At 39.2% G+C, this 16,804-nt stretch overlaps 1 protein-coding gene across 2 annotated transcripts in view; it reads right to left on the reverse strand.

Moving 5' to 3' along the window:
* ano1b (anoctamin 1, calcium activated chloride channel b) overlaps positions 1-16,804 on the reverse strand; it is a 59,163-nt gene that overhangs the window by 12,984 nt on the left and 29,375 nt on the right. The window contains exons 9-18 of one of the 2 annotated variants that reach the window (XM_008410941.2): positions 16,376-16,440; positions 13,047-13,181; positions 6,392-6,552; positions 6,210-6,292; positions 5,467-5,478; positions 4,041-4,115; positions 3,526-3,594; positions 3,229-3,430; positions 2,560-2,671; positions 2,400-2,457 (exon numbers count right to left, since the gene is read on the reverse strand). In XM_008410941.2, coding sequence (XP_008409163.2) covers positions 2,400-2,457; positions 2,560-2,671; positions 3,229-3,430; positions 3,526-3,594; positions 4,041-4,115; positions 5,467-5,478; positions 6,210-6,292; positions 6,392-6,552; positions 13,047-13,181; positions 16,376-16,440 — 972 coding nt within the window. The remainder of the gene's footprint in view (positions 1-2,399; positions 2,458-2,559; positions 2,672-3,228; positions 3,431-3,525; positions 3,595-4,040; positions 4,116-5,466; positions 5,479-6,209; positions 6,293-6,391; positions 6,553-13,046; positions 13,182-16,375; positions 16,441-16,804) is intronic. The other variant, XM_008410942.2, reaches the window with a different exon arrangement.

Here is a 16,804-nt window from a genome sequence, read left to right on the forward strand (position 1 = left end):
AAGGGGTCGGGTGCACAGTGTTATGGGCGGCAGCCGAGGGAGGGGACCCTGGCGGTCTGATCCTCGGCTGCAGAAGCTGGCTCTTGGGACGTGGAACGTCACCTCTCTGGTGGGGAAGGAACCGGAGCTAGTGTGTGAGGCTGAGAGGTTCCGGCTGGAAATAGTAGGCCTCACCTCGACGCATGGCTCTTATTCTGGAATCAGTCTCCTTGAGAGGGGCTGGACGTACTCTGGAGTTGCCCACGGTGAGAGGCACTGGGCAGGAGTGGGCATACTTGTTGCCCCCCATCTCGGCGCCTATGGTGAGGAATGCTGTCAAGCTGAAGAAGGAGTCCTATCGGGCCTTTTTGGCCTGTGGGACTCCAGAAGCAGCCGATGGGTACCGGCGGGCGAAGCGGCATGCGGCTCGGGTTGTCGCTGAGGCAAAAACTAGGGCGTGGGAGCAGTTTGGAGAGTCCATGGAGAAAGACTTCCGTACGGCTTCGAGGGTATTCTGGTCCACCATCCGACGTCTCAGGAGGGGGAAGCAGTGCAGCACCAACACTGTTTAAAGTGGGGATGGTGCGCTGCTGACCTCAACTCGGGATGTTGTGGGCCGGTGGGTGGAGTACTTCGAAGACCTCCTCAATCCCACCAACATGCCTTCTGTTGAGGAAGCTGAGCATGGGGACTCTGGTTTGGGCTCTTCAATTTCTGGGGACGAGGTCACCGAGGTGGTCAAAAAGCTCCTTGGTGGCAGGGCCCCGGGGGTGGATGAGATCCGCCCGGAGTTCCTGAAGGCTCTGGGTGTTGTAGGGTTGTGTTGGCTGATGCGACTCTGCAATATCGCATGGACATCGGGGGCAGTTCTCCTGGATTGGCAGACTGGGGTGGTGATCCCCCTGTTCAAAAAGGGGGACCGGAGGGTGTGCTCCAATTACAGGAGGGTCACACTCTTAAGCCTCCCTGGCAAGGTCTATTTGGGGGTCCTGGAGAGGAGGGTCCATCGGATAGTCGAACCTCGGATTCAGGAAGAGCAGTGTGGTTTTCGTCCTGGTCGTGGAACACTGGACCAGCTCTACACCCTCAGCAGGGTCCTGGAGGTGCATGGGAGTTCGCCCAACCAGTCTACATGTGTTTTGTGGACTTGGAGAAGGTGTTCGACCGTGTCCCTCAGGAGGCCCTGTGGGGGGTACTCCGGGAATATGGGGTACCGGGCCCTTTGATACAGGCTGTCAGGTCCCTGTATGACCGGTGTCAGAGTCTGGTCCGCATTGCCGGCAGTAATTCGGGTTCGTTTCCGGTGAGAGTTGGACTCCGCCAAGGCTGCCCTTTGTCACCGATTCTGTTCATTACTTTTATGGTCAGAATTTCTAGGCGCAGCCGAGGTGTTGAGGAGATCCGTTTTGGTGGCCTTAGGATCGCATCTCTGCTTTTTTTGGATGATGTGGTCCTATTGGCTTCATCAGAACGTGATCTGCAGCTCTCACTGGAGCGGTTCGCGGCCGAGTGTGAAGCAGCTGGGATGAGGATCAGTGCCACCAAATCCTAGGCCATGGTCTTGAGCCGGAAAAGGGTAGAGTGCCTTCTTCGGGTCAGCGGGGTCGTCCTGCCTCAAGTGGAGGAGTTTAAGTATCTGGCGATCTTGTTCACGAATGAGGGAAGAAGGGAGCGGGAGATCAAAAGGCAGATTTGGGCAGCGTCTGCCGTGAAGCGGGCGCTGTACCGGTCCGTCGTGGTGAAGAGAGAGCTGAGTCAAAAAGCGAAGCTCTCAATTTACCGGTCGATCTACGTTCCCACCCTCATCTATGGTCATGAGCTTTGGGTCATGACCGAAAGAACGAGATCACGGGTACAAGCGGCCGAAATGGGTTTCCTCCACAGGGTGGCTGGGCTCTCCCTTAGAGATAGGGTGAGAAGCTCGGAGGGACTCAGAGTAGAGCTGCTGCTCCTCCACGTCGAGAGCAGCCAGTTGAGGCTCGGGCATCTGGTCAGGATGCCTCCTGGACGCCTCCCTGGTGAGGTGTTCAGGTCCCACCGGGAGGAGGCCTCGGGGAAGACCCAGGACACGCTGGAGGGACTATGTCTCTCGGCTGGCCTGGGAACGTCTTGGGATTCCCCCAGAGGAGCTGGAAGACGTGGCTGGGGAGAGGGAAGTCTGGGCCTCCCTTCTGAAGCTGCTGCCCCCGTGACCCGACCCCGGATAAGTGGAAGAAAATGGATGGATGGATGGATGGATGGATGGATGGATGGATGGATGGATGGATGGATGGATGGATGGATGGATGGATGGATGGATGGATGGATGGATGGATGGATGGATGGATGGATGGATGGATGGATGGAATTTGTTTTAGAAAAAAACAATAATATTAATTCATAAATTTTGCTTGCAGATATAATAAAAACATGAAGTTTACCTCCTCCATTCTGTAAGACTCAAACACATATAAATATCTGCCTGGTCTGCCCACCAGTCTACAAGGAAAGTGAAATGAAGAAATAAATATTCAGCTGATGACATAAATATGATATAATGATACAATAAAAAAAGAGCATTAAAAAAATGAGAGCAGCAACCTTCCCCTGAAGAAAGCGATGTAGATGATTGGGGTAAACGCATTGACAAACTTGAGAATGAAAGTCTTAAAAATCAGCCGTTCCTCAAAATTCTTTTCCGTTTTAGGCGCCTCTGCCACAAAACAGGGACAGAGAAAACAGAAAAACAATTATTGAGAAAGATAAAGGAAAATAAAAAGGTATGTATATATGAAGCATTAATGTGACGTATGCCAAAAATAATCTTTATTCACTTTGCCATGATTTTTAACACATTTTTTATCTATATATATATATATATATATAGAAGTTACTTTCTATGTATATATTTAATATATACTGTACATAGAAGGTATATACGTACTTTATGATCTATATATCAACATATCTAGATATGCAGATATATAGAGATAAATTTATATAGATCTATCTATACTCATACATTATATGTGAGTATAGATACATATACTCATACATATACATATACTCATATATATATATATATATATATATATATATATATATATATATATATATATATATATATATATATATATATATAAATAAATAAATCTTCCCACCAGGCAGACCAAGAAGAGGAGTTGGAGACATTAGAGACTCTAAAGTTGCCAAAGCTCTAACTTTAAATAGTAGAACTAAACAGTTCTTCTACTTAAGTCTTTTCTTTACCTAGGACAGTAAGCCAGCGAGCCACAGCTCCATACACTTCATCCAGGATCAGAATGACCACTAAGTTAATGATGGCTGCAGTGGTTTTTACTGTCAGTTGTACGTGGCTTCTTGTGGTTGGACTGGAGCTCATATATAGAGCAGCTTTGGTGGAAATCCGGTAAAGGATCACACCAAACACAATGGCAAACGTAACCCCGATCTGTTCAGGAAGGGTTGCAGGAAAAGATGAAGATATGTTTCATTACATTTCACAACATTTATAGGTGACATTGTTGACAGTTGGTTATGACTTACCATCAGCAGCATCATGACAATATTAGTCATGTATGCAGGAAGGCGGTCTCTACATGTGAGCTTTTCCATCTAAAATGAAGAAATAAAAGCTTTACAATCCCAGCTGTTATAAGGATCACTGACCCCACTCATCCCAAATAAGCCCGATTTTATGTCGGTAACATTTTTCTGCAGAATGTGTTGTGACACCAGTAGATGGCAGCAGATACTGTGACTTGAAAATAATGGCAAGAATGTTTGCAGAGGTTTTTGTGAGGCCCAGATGGTTTTGGAACTGAGACGATCAGCAGAGGTTTACCTCCACAGGCCACAATGATCAAACTACAAGGATTTTTACTCCATGTTTCTATTAGTACTGGGTACTGATACAGTTATTTATTTTAATATATGATTTAATTTGAGGTTTTAACGAACAATTCAGCAACAGAACACAAGCGCACATACAGGCACAAACACACATAGGAAGACAGATATCCTTTGCTGACACTCTCAACTTACAGCATGTGTTATCTTACCTTCTGTGGGGATTTTTTTTCTTTCTTCAGGGACTTCTGCATCACTCTGAATTCATATTCAGCCCTGGGATGATCCTGTGATGGTGATCAAAATTAAAAATGATAGAAATAAATTTCATTTTAGTTCATTTTATTAGGTTTATTTGCTGGAGAAGTCACTGACTATAATATTTCTTTCAAGATGGGAAATATGTTACTTTAAGATAAACTACAGATTAACAACTTAATCAGAAACCAAAAGGTCAGAATGCCATATCATGTTGACATAAGAGTTCCTGGTATTGTAATAAACATGTAGTTATGTAAAGCATGGCAGATAAGAACTGTTCAAAATAACATGTTTCTAGAAGTCACTTTAGAGCTTTGTATTGTGGTAGCATTGGCAGCTAAGCTCCCAGACTCTTCTGTACTTTCACTATTGTGATCAGCTGCGGCGCCACCAGGAACTCTTAAGATGCAATCTGAACTTTCTCAAAAATGCATTGCAGTAAAACTTAACTCTAGGACTTGAATCCTGCTTGGGGAAAATATGACCAGAACAGTTTGTGAAGCACATGTAACCATGCTCAAATTTGGAACAGTGTGAAGGGTAAGAGAATGTGAACAGGAAATAACAGAAACAGTTCAGAAGTTAAAAGTTGCAAATCCATATAGAAAATTATAACAAATATGAAATATAGAGTAGCCACAGTCATTGTACAAACAAAGTATACCCTCTTAATTACAGGTCCCAATCTGCTCCAGAGAGTTCTGCCTCTTTGGGGAGTCAGTAGTGTATAGTCTTATGAGTTTGACATCCATGTTTTTCTCATAAACATCTACATCTTTATTAAGTCAGTAGGACTGACACAGGGCCTATTCAAAATGAGGAGCACACACTGGGTCATGTGATCTCCTTTGATTTTAGCTTATTAATGACTTTGTGACTTCTGTTGTTAATTTCAAGAGAACGCTTGTCTCGTCCTGAATCATTTTAATAACAAATGTGCTACAATGTCAGATCAAATTGTACTTGTTAAAGAGAAAGTGCCCCCAAACATTTTTTACTTGATACAATTTTAATCACAACTTTTCTCAATTTTTGCTTCATCTCTGTAATGATGTTCTAAGTTTTGTACAACTTCAGATAGTTTTTGATAACTTTCCAAGCTGGTATCAATTTTCAAAAAAATCAGCAATAATTAAACAAATATTGAATAAAATGTTAGAATTCAGAAAGGGTGTACTTTTTTATCATAACTGTGTATGTGTTTCACTGTCATTGTACATTGTATAAAGTGTAAAAAGTGAAAACTGTTGGATTGGAAAACAAGGTGATTTTAAAGAAAAATGCCTTGCAGTGGTAGCAGAAAGGTTGCGTAGTACAGAGAGACCATGACCTTGACCTAGAGAGGAAATTAGTAACCAGAAAGAAAGTTTTCCAAACCTTCAATGCTTCCTGTAAAAAAACACATAAACAGAAAAAAAACCAACAAGGACAAAAGGATTGTCAGTCAAATATAACAAGGATAATCTTAGTATACATTCACACTAATGCCGTCATTTCTTCCTATTTGGTTTAGGCATGTATAGACAAAGTAGAAGCAGTCAGTATCTTACCTGCAGCAGAAAGCTCTTTTAGTAATCCCAGTTCACAATAGAACTTCTTATCAGATATAACTGTTACAATAATGGTTGCTGTTAAAAACCTTACTGTTTTCTCAACCAAACAGTGTGAGCATTGATAAATATACATGTGTGTACTGGAGCTGCAGAAAATTGGCAAAAATTTACTGCAACAAAAAGACGCAGCTTACTGTAGTAACAGTATATTACTGACAGACTAAAGAATTCAGTGATGACCAAAGTGATAATTCAAAGACCACTCTATGAATAATTGTTTTTAGCATCACATTACTCATTGTTTTATCAAAGATGTAGCTGATGTCATCTTTCTACTAGCAGTAGAAAGTAATACTTGACTTCTGCCAGATTAGACAAAATATGGAGGACTTCATACTTTTTTGTATTTATAATGCCCTTTTCATCATGAGGTCTAGGTCTAAAAACAGAACAAACAATTATGTTAGATAAAAAAATAAGAGATTTAACCAAAGTTAAATAATAATTTACTAAAAAGGAACTTAAAACCTTTATAAAGCAGACAAGCAGACAGACAGATGGACTCACCTCTTCATCTTCAAACCCAGTGAGGTCCCACTCATAGTTTAGTCTCACCTGCCTCCTTTTCCAGTGCTCCATAAACATGGCAGCTATAAGAATATTACATGTGCAATAAGTTGGACCTCAGTAGAGTGTTAGTACATTTTTTTTTACTTTTTGATGCCTTTTACTCAGACTCGTTTTCTCACCCCACAGCGCCATAAATATGGAGAAGAAAACCGTGGCTGGGTTGTCAAACAGGTGACTGGCACGGGCAGTTCCACATGCCGTACTGAGTTTCCAGTAGCTACACACTCTGTCACACAGGGGACACATGGTGATGTTGTTCTTTGGATCACAGATCTCCATGCTGGAATTCAAACACACAGAAGAACACATTTCCTTTACTTTTTAAATATCATTTAGTTCCAAGATCTTCAAACTACTTTATCCTGATGTTAAAGGATGCAAAAACTCAAAAATTGTGCACAGCACACATATGAGACATAAAAATCATGACATGAAATACATCACATTATTTCATTTCATGAAATACATTAAATAATGCAAACCAGTGAAAAAGCCTCTTTGGAGCATCATAGTTTGGTCATAATTTGACAGTGTCACCCTAAGGCGTATTCTGTAATCATTGTTGATGGGTGGCAGGGCAGAACTGATATTTACTGGGTTTTTTTAGCACTAATTCACATCAAATGCCATCAGAGTCCTATAAAATGTTGTCCAATAAAATCATGTTTTAAATTCATCTGTCCCAGTCAAGCATCCTCCTCCAACAATAGATCGTCCATTTCAGACCAGAAGTCAACTGAAACTATAAAGACTTGCTTCACATTTGTGTCTTGGGTGTTATTTTATAGTTGATGAAGTAAAGAACATTCTAATGTCCCTCACAGTAGAACAAAAACCTGAGGTGATGCATTTAGCTGAATTGGTTCACTAGATAATTCAGTCAATGAGATGTCTTGACAAAATCTTTTCACTTTTGCTTTTGGGAGAAAAGGAAGACTCTACAGCTGGCTGCTGTACACTGTAGAAAAAAGATTGTTCTGGTATACACTGGCAAGATTCACTAAAGGATTTTGTAAACAAAAAACCCTTCATCTGTTCATCTAACTCACAAAGCTCTCTCAAAATGTGTGTACTGATGGCAAATGGAGGAGTAGTTGTCTGGCAGTCAGATGGTTCTGACTTTGTTTCCTATTAATCTGTGTCTGCATGTGAAGATAAGTGTCACCAACCAGTATAACTACAAAAAGTTCTCACCTCAGAAAGTGCCTTTCCAACCAAATAGGCCTTACAGTTTGCACATATTTAAGTCAACTTTTATGGAGGAATTTAACACATACCATCCACATGCATGTATGTAAATTATTACTTTGGCAAAAAGAGTTTGATTCTCAAAGACCAGCACCTTTCTTCAACCAATCACAAAGAAAAGGGAAGCTCTGAGTTCAGCCTGATGAGGGACTTATGGCTACAAATTATACGTTATCCCCAAATCATGTAAATTGCCATAAACTAAGCATGATCTTCATGTTGTCGTTTTATGATGAGCATACAAAGCATGGCAATGTGTGACTGTATACTATATACTAAGTCATCTGCAAGTAAAATTTTATACCATATGTTCATATTAATTATCCACTAGATACAACAAATCAGATTATTGCAAAAATATAATAAATAATATAATAAATGTAAGAATAGACTAAACTTCTCTTTAAAGTTGGGAAATATCCTGAACCTGGTTCTGTTCTGATAGTTTTTTTCTCATAACTGTGATCTGATTTAAACATCTTCTTTCCAAATCTTTTTTTTTTTTTTACAACATTCTAAAATACCAATAATAAGAGCAGAAATGTCCTGAGCCCCATTACTGTGACAGGTTTTAGAAGAAAGGAAGATCTGTTTTCCTTTCTCCTCAAAGGAAAACAGATCTTCCTTTGAGGAAAGGTCTGTTTTCTATTAGTTTATATATATATATATATATATATATATATATATATATATATATATATATATGTATACAGCACATGTAATGTATGTCTTAGTTTGCTAAAGTGGCCTGGCAGCAAGTCATTACATCCTGTAGATGATGAGGAGCAGGCATGGAGGAGGACAGATTTATCAAACCTTTTTGTCAAACTTTTTTCTTTTTTTTATCTCATCACTAACTCTGTCCAGTCACAATAGTAATAATTTTGCTGATTTTAATTCTCTTTCATTAAATTTACACAAAAAAGAGTCAATCATCTGCTCCTCAGTGCATCTCAACTCATATTATGAAATAAAGAGCTGTGGTAAAGGTGAGATTAGGGAAAATCGGAAACCAGAGGTGGTCACTAACTATCTGATGATTTTGGTTTGTTGTTAATAGGGAGATGAACAGCTAACTCAAACATAATGTTTTTATTGGCTGCTAGTAAAGACACACTGAGAAAATGGCAGCTCATCATAAATGGGTTATTTTATGCTCAACAGTCCTTCACTACTGATTGGATATTTGGCAGCTAAAAATCTGGTAATTTCATTAGGATGCCACACATAAGGTCTAAGAGGCTACAAAGCCTCTGTGGTGTAGATTTTGTTACTGAGAGAGAAAGATTATATTAAAATTACTTACATAAAATAAATTTACTTTGTTTTCTTGGAAAGAAAAAGAAAAGAAGACAGTGAGCCCTAATCTGTCTTGTACAGGAGTAAAGGAGATCATGTAACTGTTATAACTATGGAAGTAGAAGATCATGACAGCAAGAAAAATTTGCAACTTTCTTCTGTATTGTAGAAATTGTTACATTTCAAATATTCTAAATATTATAACCCCACCCCCTGCACATCACTTCAGTGTACTTTGAGACTGACCAGCTCATAGTAAAGTTACGTTCCCCTTATGTCCTGTTCACACATTTAGTGTGAACAGGACATAATCTTCAAGCTATAGTAAAAATGATGGGACATTTTTACTATAATTTTGAAGCTGTGATAACTTAGTAAAATCTTAATTAAATCAGACACAGTCTTTTTGTCTTTTGGCTTAATGCTATGAGTTGTTGATTGTATGCTGTGCTATTCAGACGATCTTCTCTTGTGAAGGTTGCCATGTGTTGGAACGATGGTATCCAAGAAAGCATTTGAATAACATGCAGAAGCAGGTTTTCCTTCTCCCTTCTCTTCTCTTCTCTTCTCTCACTCTCTTTTCCTTTTCCTCTCACACAGTCATCTAGTTGTCATACCGTTAAGAGCCCAGAAGCCACATTTTCATTTGTCTAGCTTTAAAGCTAGGCCTGCCCACACGGTCAGGTTTTTTATGGTTCTTTGTCTAAAGTAGCAGTTTCTGTCCTGGTCTGGACATCATCTCCATGTGACATCAGCCCCTCTCGCCTTGCCCTGTTTCCTCTTCCTTGACTTTCTCTCTGCTGGAGTTATGTTGGTTTGTGATGAATTGTGACTTTCTGCATTGTTGTTTTCAGACATTCTATTATTGCTAATAATGATTTAATTGAAGACTTAATTAGTCAGGGGGGTCGTCCTGCCTCAAGTGGAGGAGTTTAAGTATCTGGGGATCTTGTTCACGAATGAGGGAAGAAGGGAGCGGGAGATCGACAGGCGGATTGGGGCAGCGTCTACTGTGAAGCGGGCGCTGTACCGGTCCGTCGTGGTGAAGAGAGAGCTGAGCCAAAAAGCGAAGCTCTCGATTTACCGGTCGATCTACGTTCCCACCCTCATCTATGGTCATGAGCTTTGGGTCATGACCGAAAGAACGAGATCACGGGTACAAGCGGCCGAAATGAGTTTCCTCCGCAGGGTGGCTGGGCTCTCCCTTAGAGATAGGGTGAGAAGCTCGGTTATCCAGGAGGGACTCAGAGTAGAGCCGCTGCTCCTCCATGTCGAGAGGAGCCAGTTGAGGTGGCTCGGGCATCTGGTAAGGATGCCTCCTGGACGCCTCCCTGGTGAGGTGTTCCGGGCACGTCCCACTGGGAGGAGGCCTCGGGGAAGACCCAGGACACGCTGGAAGGATTATGTCTCTCGGCTGGCCTGGGAACGCCTTGGGATTCTCCCGGAGGAGCTGGAAGACGTGGCTGGGGAGAGGGAAGTCTGGGCCTCCCTTCTGAAGCTGCTGCCCCCGCGACCCGACCCCGGATAAGCGGAAGAAAATGGATGGATGGATGGACTTAATTAGTCAGTTAGTCTTCAAGCTATTTTTCAGTATTCCATTTGATTTAATCATAATTTGCTAACTCTTTGATTTGATCCTTTTTTTTTTTTGGCTTAGTAGTTACACATAATTGGAAAATTAAAGTAGGTACACTGTAAAACATTTGAAGGTGGTGTTGATAGTAGAGGAATAAAAAGTTTAACTTCTTTGCTCGTTGTTTTTCCTCTAGTCTCCCGAATCCAGAGTTCCGCATGTATGCAGTGGAAAACACACAGAGAACAACAATTCACCATTCAACTTCAGACATATCTAGAGTTTTATTCAGACAATTAAATGCATAAAAACAAAATAGATCAGCCTCACACCCAAAGCATCAAGAAGTCCAAACCACAAAACAGACATTAATTACCTGAGAAAAGTAGAAAAATTAACAAAATGCAAAAATAGGAGAAAATGCAAAGGCGCCATTGGGAATTGCTCGTGCGGCTGTAAACAAAGCAATTCGGCTTGCTGCTGTGAACTGGAGATTTTTATTAAGAGGTGTAATCCTAATTTTAATATATGCATTGAAGGTATATATTCTCTCCTTCTAAACCTCTAAGCAGTTTCAAATTACTTGGATGGGTTGGGAGACCTATTCAAAACCAAAGATAAAGAGAGGGCAAAGGTCACTCTGAAAACAGGATGTTCTCATGCCAGTTACACCTGGAGTCTTCTCCCAGTTCCTCCCTTTCTATGCATTTGAACAAAGACCCTAGTTGTCAGAAAGAGATTTATTTTTCACCCAGACCTTGCTTGTTTCCTGCTTTAATCCTAAATTGACATGGAGATTTCAAGCGGGTAGAACACAGTTGTGACTTTGGATGTAAGAATTGACACAATTATCTTCTTAAAAACTATTTTACAATAGGCCTGAAATATTTATTACTGAAACATTAGTTTCCTAATCGTTTTGATTATAAAAACCTAACATTCATCCAAATTAATATGAGTTAGACACTAACTAGTACTGTTAATATAAAGCTACAAATTAGACTATTCTCAATCAGAACATGCTGTTAATAACTAAAAGAAATATCCTAATGAATTAGATTATAATTGTAAAAGCATTATGTCTTACTATCATCATTAGCCAGCAAATCCATAATATTCCAAACACTAGTTTAGTTTTTCTCAAGATTTCCTCATAGAAAACACCAAAAAATTTGACCTAGTACGTTTGTGATTTTATGTAAGTTAAGAAAATCCGTCGTTATTTTAAATTGAATCATTATCCAAATTTACCTAAATTAAAATCTACTCAAAATATTCATGCTCTAGCTAATATTTCACATGCACCAAGGTTAACTGTTGCTAAAATTAATATAATCAAACTTATGCCCCCAACAGTAGTTTAATTTGAAAACCAAAGCCCACCTCCTGCCCTGAAAATGCTACTTAGGTCAACAGGACAATTGTAATGGTTTTAACTCAGAAATTAAAGTTCATGAAGTTGATTTAACAACATGAGACAAGCTGTAAACATTATTTTAAGCTCATTAATCTTAAATTGTGAGTTTTAACTTAATGTTGCAATTTAAACCAAACAATTATTTCACAATATGCAAGAAAAAGCTGCCCTGTTAGACAGCACACACTTCTTTTATTTTTACTCAATATCAAGTTAAAATACTATAATATTAAAATAATATACTTATTTTACTTTAAGCAATTTAAATTCTTGTTTCAAATTACATGAACAAAATTTCTGATTTGATAATGAACTTTATTAAACATCACAATGATTTCTGCTCAAATCATTTAGTACAAACAGGACAGAATCCTCAAACTTCACACACTGTCATCAAGGAACAAGAGTCAGATCAATATAACACACTTCCATCTCACTCACGGTGCAACACAAGATACAAAATTATGCCGCTAAGCACTCTGGGAAGTAGTTCCCACTCCTGTCTTTTTCTTCTTTCGCTAACCTAAAAACTCTAATTTATTAAACTCTTTGAAGATGTGAAAAATTAATAAAAACTTTAACACAACTTATTGTAAGTTTATCTTTCACAAACACACATTTTTCAAACACTTAGTACATTTATTTGACTAAAGAGTAGAAGATAATATAGATACAACTAAATGCAGCTCAAATGTTTTACAGTGTGTTGATTTTTACTATAATGTTGAGTTATTTTGTTAAGAAATTCTCAGACCAATTGGAATGAAGTGTGTGTGATCATTTTGATGTCTGTGTGAGGAGTATCTGCTCATCTGGTAGAGGTGAATTCATTCTGGCATGAGACTTGCACGTTTGGATAAGCATTCCATTCAACTATAGAAACTCTAACTTTATTAATAATTTCATTAATAAGGAATTATTAATTACAATTATAAATATTTACACAAGCTAAAGATTGATTCCGAACAACTAGCACTAACTTGACACTTAAACCAGTTTGGTGGTGGTAAAGCAGCAGGGCAGGTGGCAGCCATGCCTCAGCTCTAATGAAGAGGAAGTCATTAAAGGGTTTGAAATCATCATTCTGAATGTTATTTTTCAAGACATCAGCAGCAACTTCCTTCCACCACATTCATGATCAAAGTGTCTCCCATACCATACTATATGTGACCTTCTAACACATATCCCTTCATTGTGTAATTCTTTATCAACACATTTAGAGTGTGTCTGAGCTTACCTTGGTATATTGTCATCAACTGTTGCACATCCATAGAGAAACACAATGACCCCCACTAGTGATGCAGGAATAAGCATCTGGGTATACAGGCCCAACCAGGCAAAGTAAAGGCCAATCTTCTCACCAAAATATTTCCTACATGACAGAAAGGAGAAACAATTACAGTATATTTAGTGACTTTTTACATATTTATGTATTTGCTCATTAAAAATCTAAAAGTGGGCGTTGCATTACAACAGCTGAACACAAGCCTCACTGGGCCATGTTCTGTTTCCATAGTAATCAAACTTCAATAACAACAACCAAAAAAGCCAATATATGTGAATTATTAGATTTTCCTGCTTACTTTGAACCCCACCCAGTCAAATGGAATTAGAGTTGGTAACAAATGTGCTTTTTATTCTTTCACTGCAGTGAAACGCTCCAGGTCAAGCTTTGTATCTGATGTTACAGGAAAAACTTATCTTGAAAGAAAATTTCAACATAATAATAGTCAAGTTTATTTGTACAGTACATTTCAGCAACATCATCATTTATGATGTTTCGAAAGCAACTCTAATTGCTTTTAGAATTTGTTTTTAATATGAGGATTTATGGTATAAAATAAAGATCAGAGAAAAACATAATGATGACATTCTGTGATAATTTTATGAAAATGTAGTTGGATCTATAATGTGCAGCTATAAAATACTTATGTTGCAGGAATCAGGAAGATGATGTTTTAAAATCAGTCGTAATTAGCTTCCAGTTTCCAAAACAGAGACAATTTAAAACTAGCAAAAGTCAAAGAAAACAACACTGACAGACTTTTCTCCAACATGCTGATGGAATAGAAAGAAGTAACAAAATCCTCAAGGACTTTTATTTAAATTGCCATCACAATGACATGTCAATATATACAACCTAAATTGAAAACATTAGACTCTTAACTCATTGTGTTTGTTCATCTTAATGTGAAGGGTGGCATTATTTTGTAAATGTTGCCACCCACAATAAAACCATAACCAACTCTACTCGGGGTATTTTGAGTTATTTACAGATTTTGAAAGTGTGGATTCTAAGTGTAGTGGTATAGAAATACACCTAATTCCACACAGGTGGTTGTCAGGTGAGAAGTTCCGGTTGTTAAGGTGGGCGTGGTTTATAAGGAGCTGGAGTTCATTCAGGATGTGTCTTTGTTCTCCCACTGTGTGGTTCACGTCCTGTGGACTCTGGCAACGGAAAGTAACAAATCGCTGGCTGGTGCATGTTGCGCTAATGTTCTGGTGGTAAAGCGCCACTGCGCTGCGCTGCGCTCCTTCTCTTCCTCCTTCTGCGAGTGTGTTTGGATCGGCAGGTAAGAAATTAACGCTCATCTAAGCTCCAGTTTGTTAGTTTTATTTAAAATGGTGGCTAATAAATTTTTCCTAGGTTCCCCCACAGTTGGGCCGTTGCTGCTCTGTTCTGCTCAGATCTACTCTGCTTTGCTCTGAGTTCGTTTCCCGGACTTTCACACAATCGGTTTTAAAGTTGGACTGCAGCGGCATTATCCGCCTCCATGAAGCGGGTTTGGGGTGAAGCATCGGCGCCCATTTCACCTCCTGCTGTGGCGAGACAAGCGGGCCACGCCTGGTCCTGATGTTTTCATTTGCATTGTCTATTGTTGATTTTTCTATTTCTTTACTCATTTTGTTTACGGCCCTTTTTGTTCTTTATTTAGTTGGGCTGATATTGTTTTTCTTATTGGGTTTAAGATTGTTATATTGGTTAACTGCTTCTCTTTTGTTGTTTTTGCAGTTGCTGAGGTCTGGTGTTGGTGTTGGTGTGGTGACGGTGTCTTCCTCTTCTGCGTGCTGTGATTCTTGAGTTTGGGTTGTCTCACTGTGTCTGGTGTGTTAAAGGTTTTTTTTGATTTGCTGTGTTTGGCGGATGCCAACCCTATAGCGCCCCCTCTGGCCGGTAACCTCAGCTACTGCACTTCTATTTTCTTTGATTTTTCTTGATTTCTTTTGTTTCATTCTTAAAAGAAACTGGTTTTAAAAATATATTTTTTTAAAGAATTAAATGGTTTTTTTATACATTTGAAACTGTCTCAGAAGTTTTAAATTAAATGCATAACAGAACCTGTGTGCCTTAAACCAAAGGAAATATTCCCTGGGTGAAATTCCCAGGGTGGCGTTGTTGGGCAACCTATTAAAGCTAAAAGTTCACCAAATCAGTTTCCACCTAGTGTCGCCACATAAGCTTTACAATGATGGACAACACATGGAAATCAAAAATGTTATTTTTTACAACTGCTCTGTGCACTAATAACGTTTTAGGTCTACTACTAATTAAGAAGCATTGTTTGGCAAAAACATTTTCTTTAAGCCAGTAGGTAGTTCAACGTAAATAATTTTATTTTAGGTGTTAAGATGCAGTTAGTCAGCATGGGGCACAGCGCTGCTCACTGCCTCGTTAGCGTCACATCGCACTCAGCACAGCCACAGATCTAGATCTACATGTCAGTCACATGCTATGTGTCCTAATAGTGTTGAAAGATAAAAGTTCTGCAACTGACCCTGAGAATCTATCCACCGATATCTTCAGATTTCAACATGGCTCCTCTCTTAACCCTTTAAATAACATTTTTACTAGTGTTGCACTGAGAAGTGGTTCCTATAATGACCTTAGCAAATGTCCAGTTTCACCAGGTGTTTGCTAATTTCTGCTGGCTAGTCTGAAGGAGCTGAGTAGGGGAGGGGCAGAGAGGGGGCTGTTCTGTGAGACAGAAGCTTGGAAGCTTTGAAACTGCAGCTCCTAGGAGGAGCTTCATTGTTGAAGGTGCTGCCTGGTTGGCCCAAGCGTTTTGCACAGCTGAATGGTTGCCATGGCAGATGAAAGGATTTCCCTGACAGGAATGAAAAGAATCGAGGAAAAACTCCAGATATGTTTTGATAAGGGAATAACATAACATAGTGTAAAGCTCAAAGTGGATTTTACATAATTCTGCCCCTTCAACTATTGAAGTAAACAAAGTAATAACCCATGGATGGTTTCAAGCTGACTTGTGTCACATTGACTGATGAGCTGAAATTGTTAAAAAAAAAACCTAGCATATGTTATGTTTGCCATAAAACATAACATATGTTTTGTGGCAAAAATGTTATTCTACATTGTCAGATGGTCCAAATGGAAGAGATGCTGTTCAACAAAGATAAAGTGAACAACTGATTTTAAATACGTCTTTCCTCTTTTTTTAGAGTTGTTTCCTTTACCCTTATAATCTAAAATATCTTTGACCAATGACTTTGTTTGTATTCAATTCCAGTGCGGTAGCTAAAAACCTGAAAAACAAAATGTTTGCTTACCGAACAAGTCCAATGGGCTGGTACTTATAAAAGACACTGTAGTTTGCCCACTCCTCGTACAAAAGCTGTTGAGATATTACAAGAATTAGTTGTTATTGTAAAATATTTGTCAGGCTTTTCTCTCATTGTTTTTTTGTCACAAATTTATCACTGTCTTCTCCATTATGGTTCATTGTTTTTATATTATCTGTGGAGAAAATAACCACTACAGACTCCTGAGCAACTAAGTCTAATTTATTCAGTGGGAGACTCGAACTTTAGTTTTTATGAGAAAAGGTGGTTGACACATTTTTTTATTTTGATCCATCCGATAAACACTTTCTTATGTAAATTGGTTTATCTAAAATTTTGTGCCAAATTAGACTAAATAAAAGTGCTGCTCTTTGAAGTCGAAGCCTGGAATCTGCAGCTCCCACAACGAGCTGCTTC

The sequence above is a fragment of the Poecilia reticulata genome, chromosome 6 (assembly GCF_904066995.2).
Source record: "Poecilia reticulata chromosome 6, P_reticulata-male-v2, whole genome shotgun sequence".
NCBI lineage: Eukaryota > Metazoa > Chordata > Actinopteri > Cyprinodontiformes > Poeciliidae > Poecilia > Poecilia reticulata.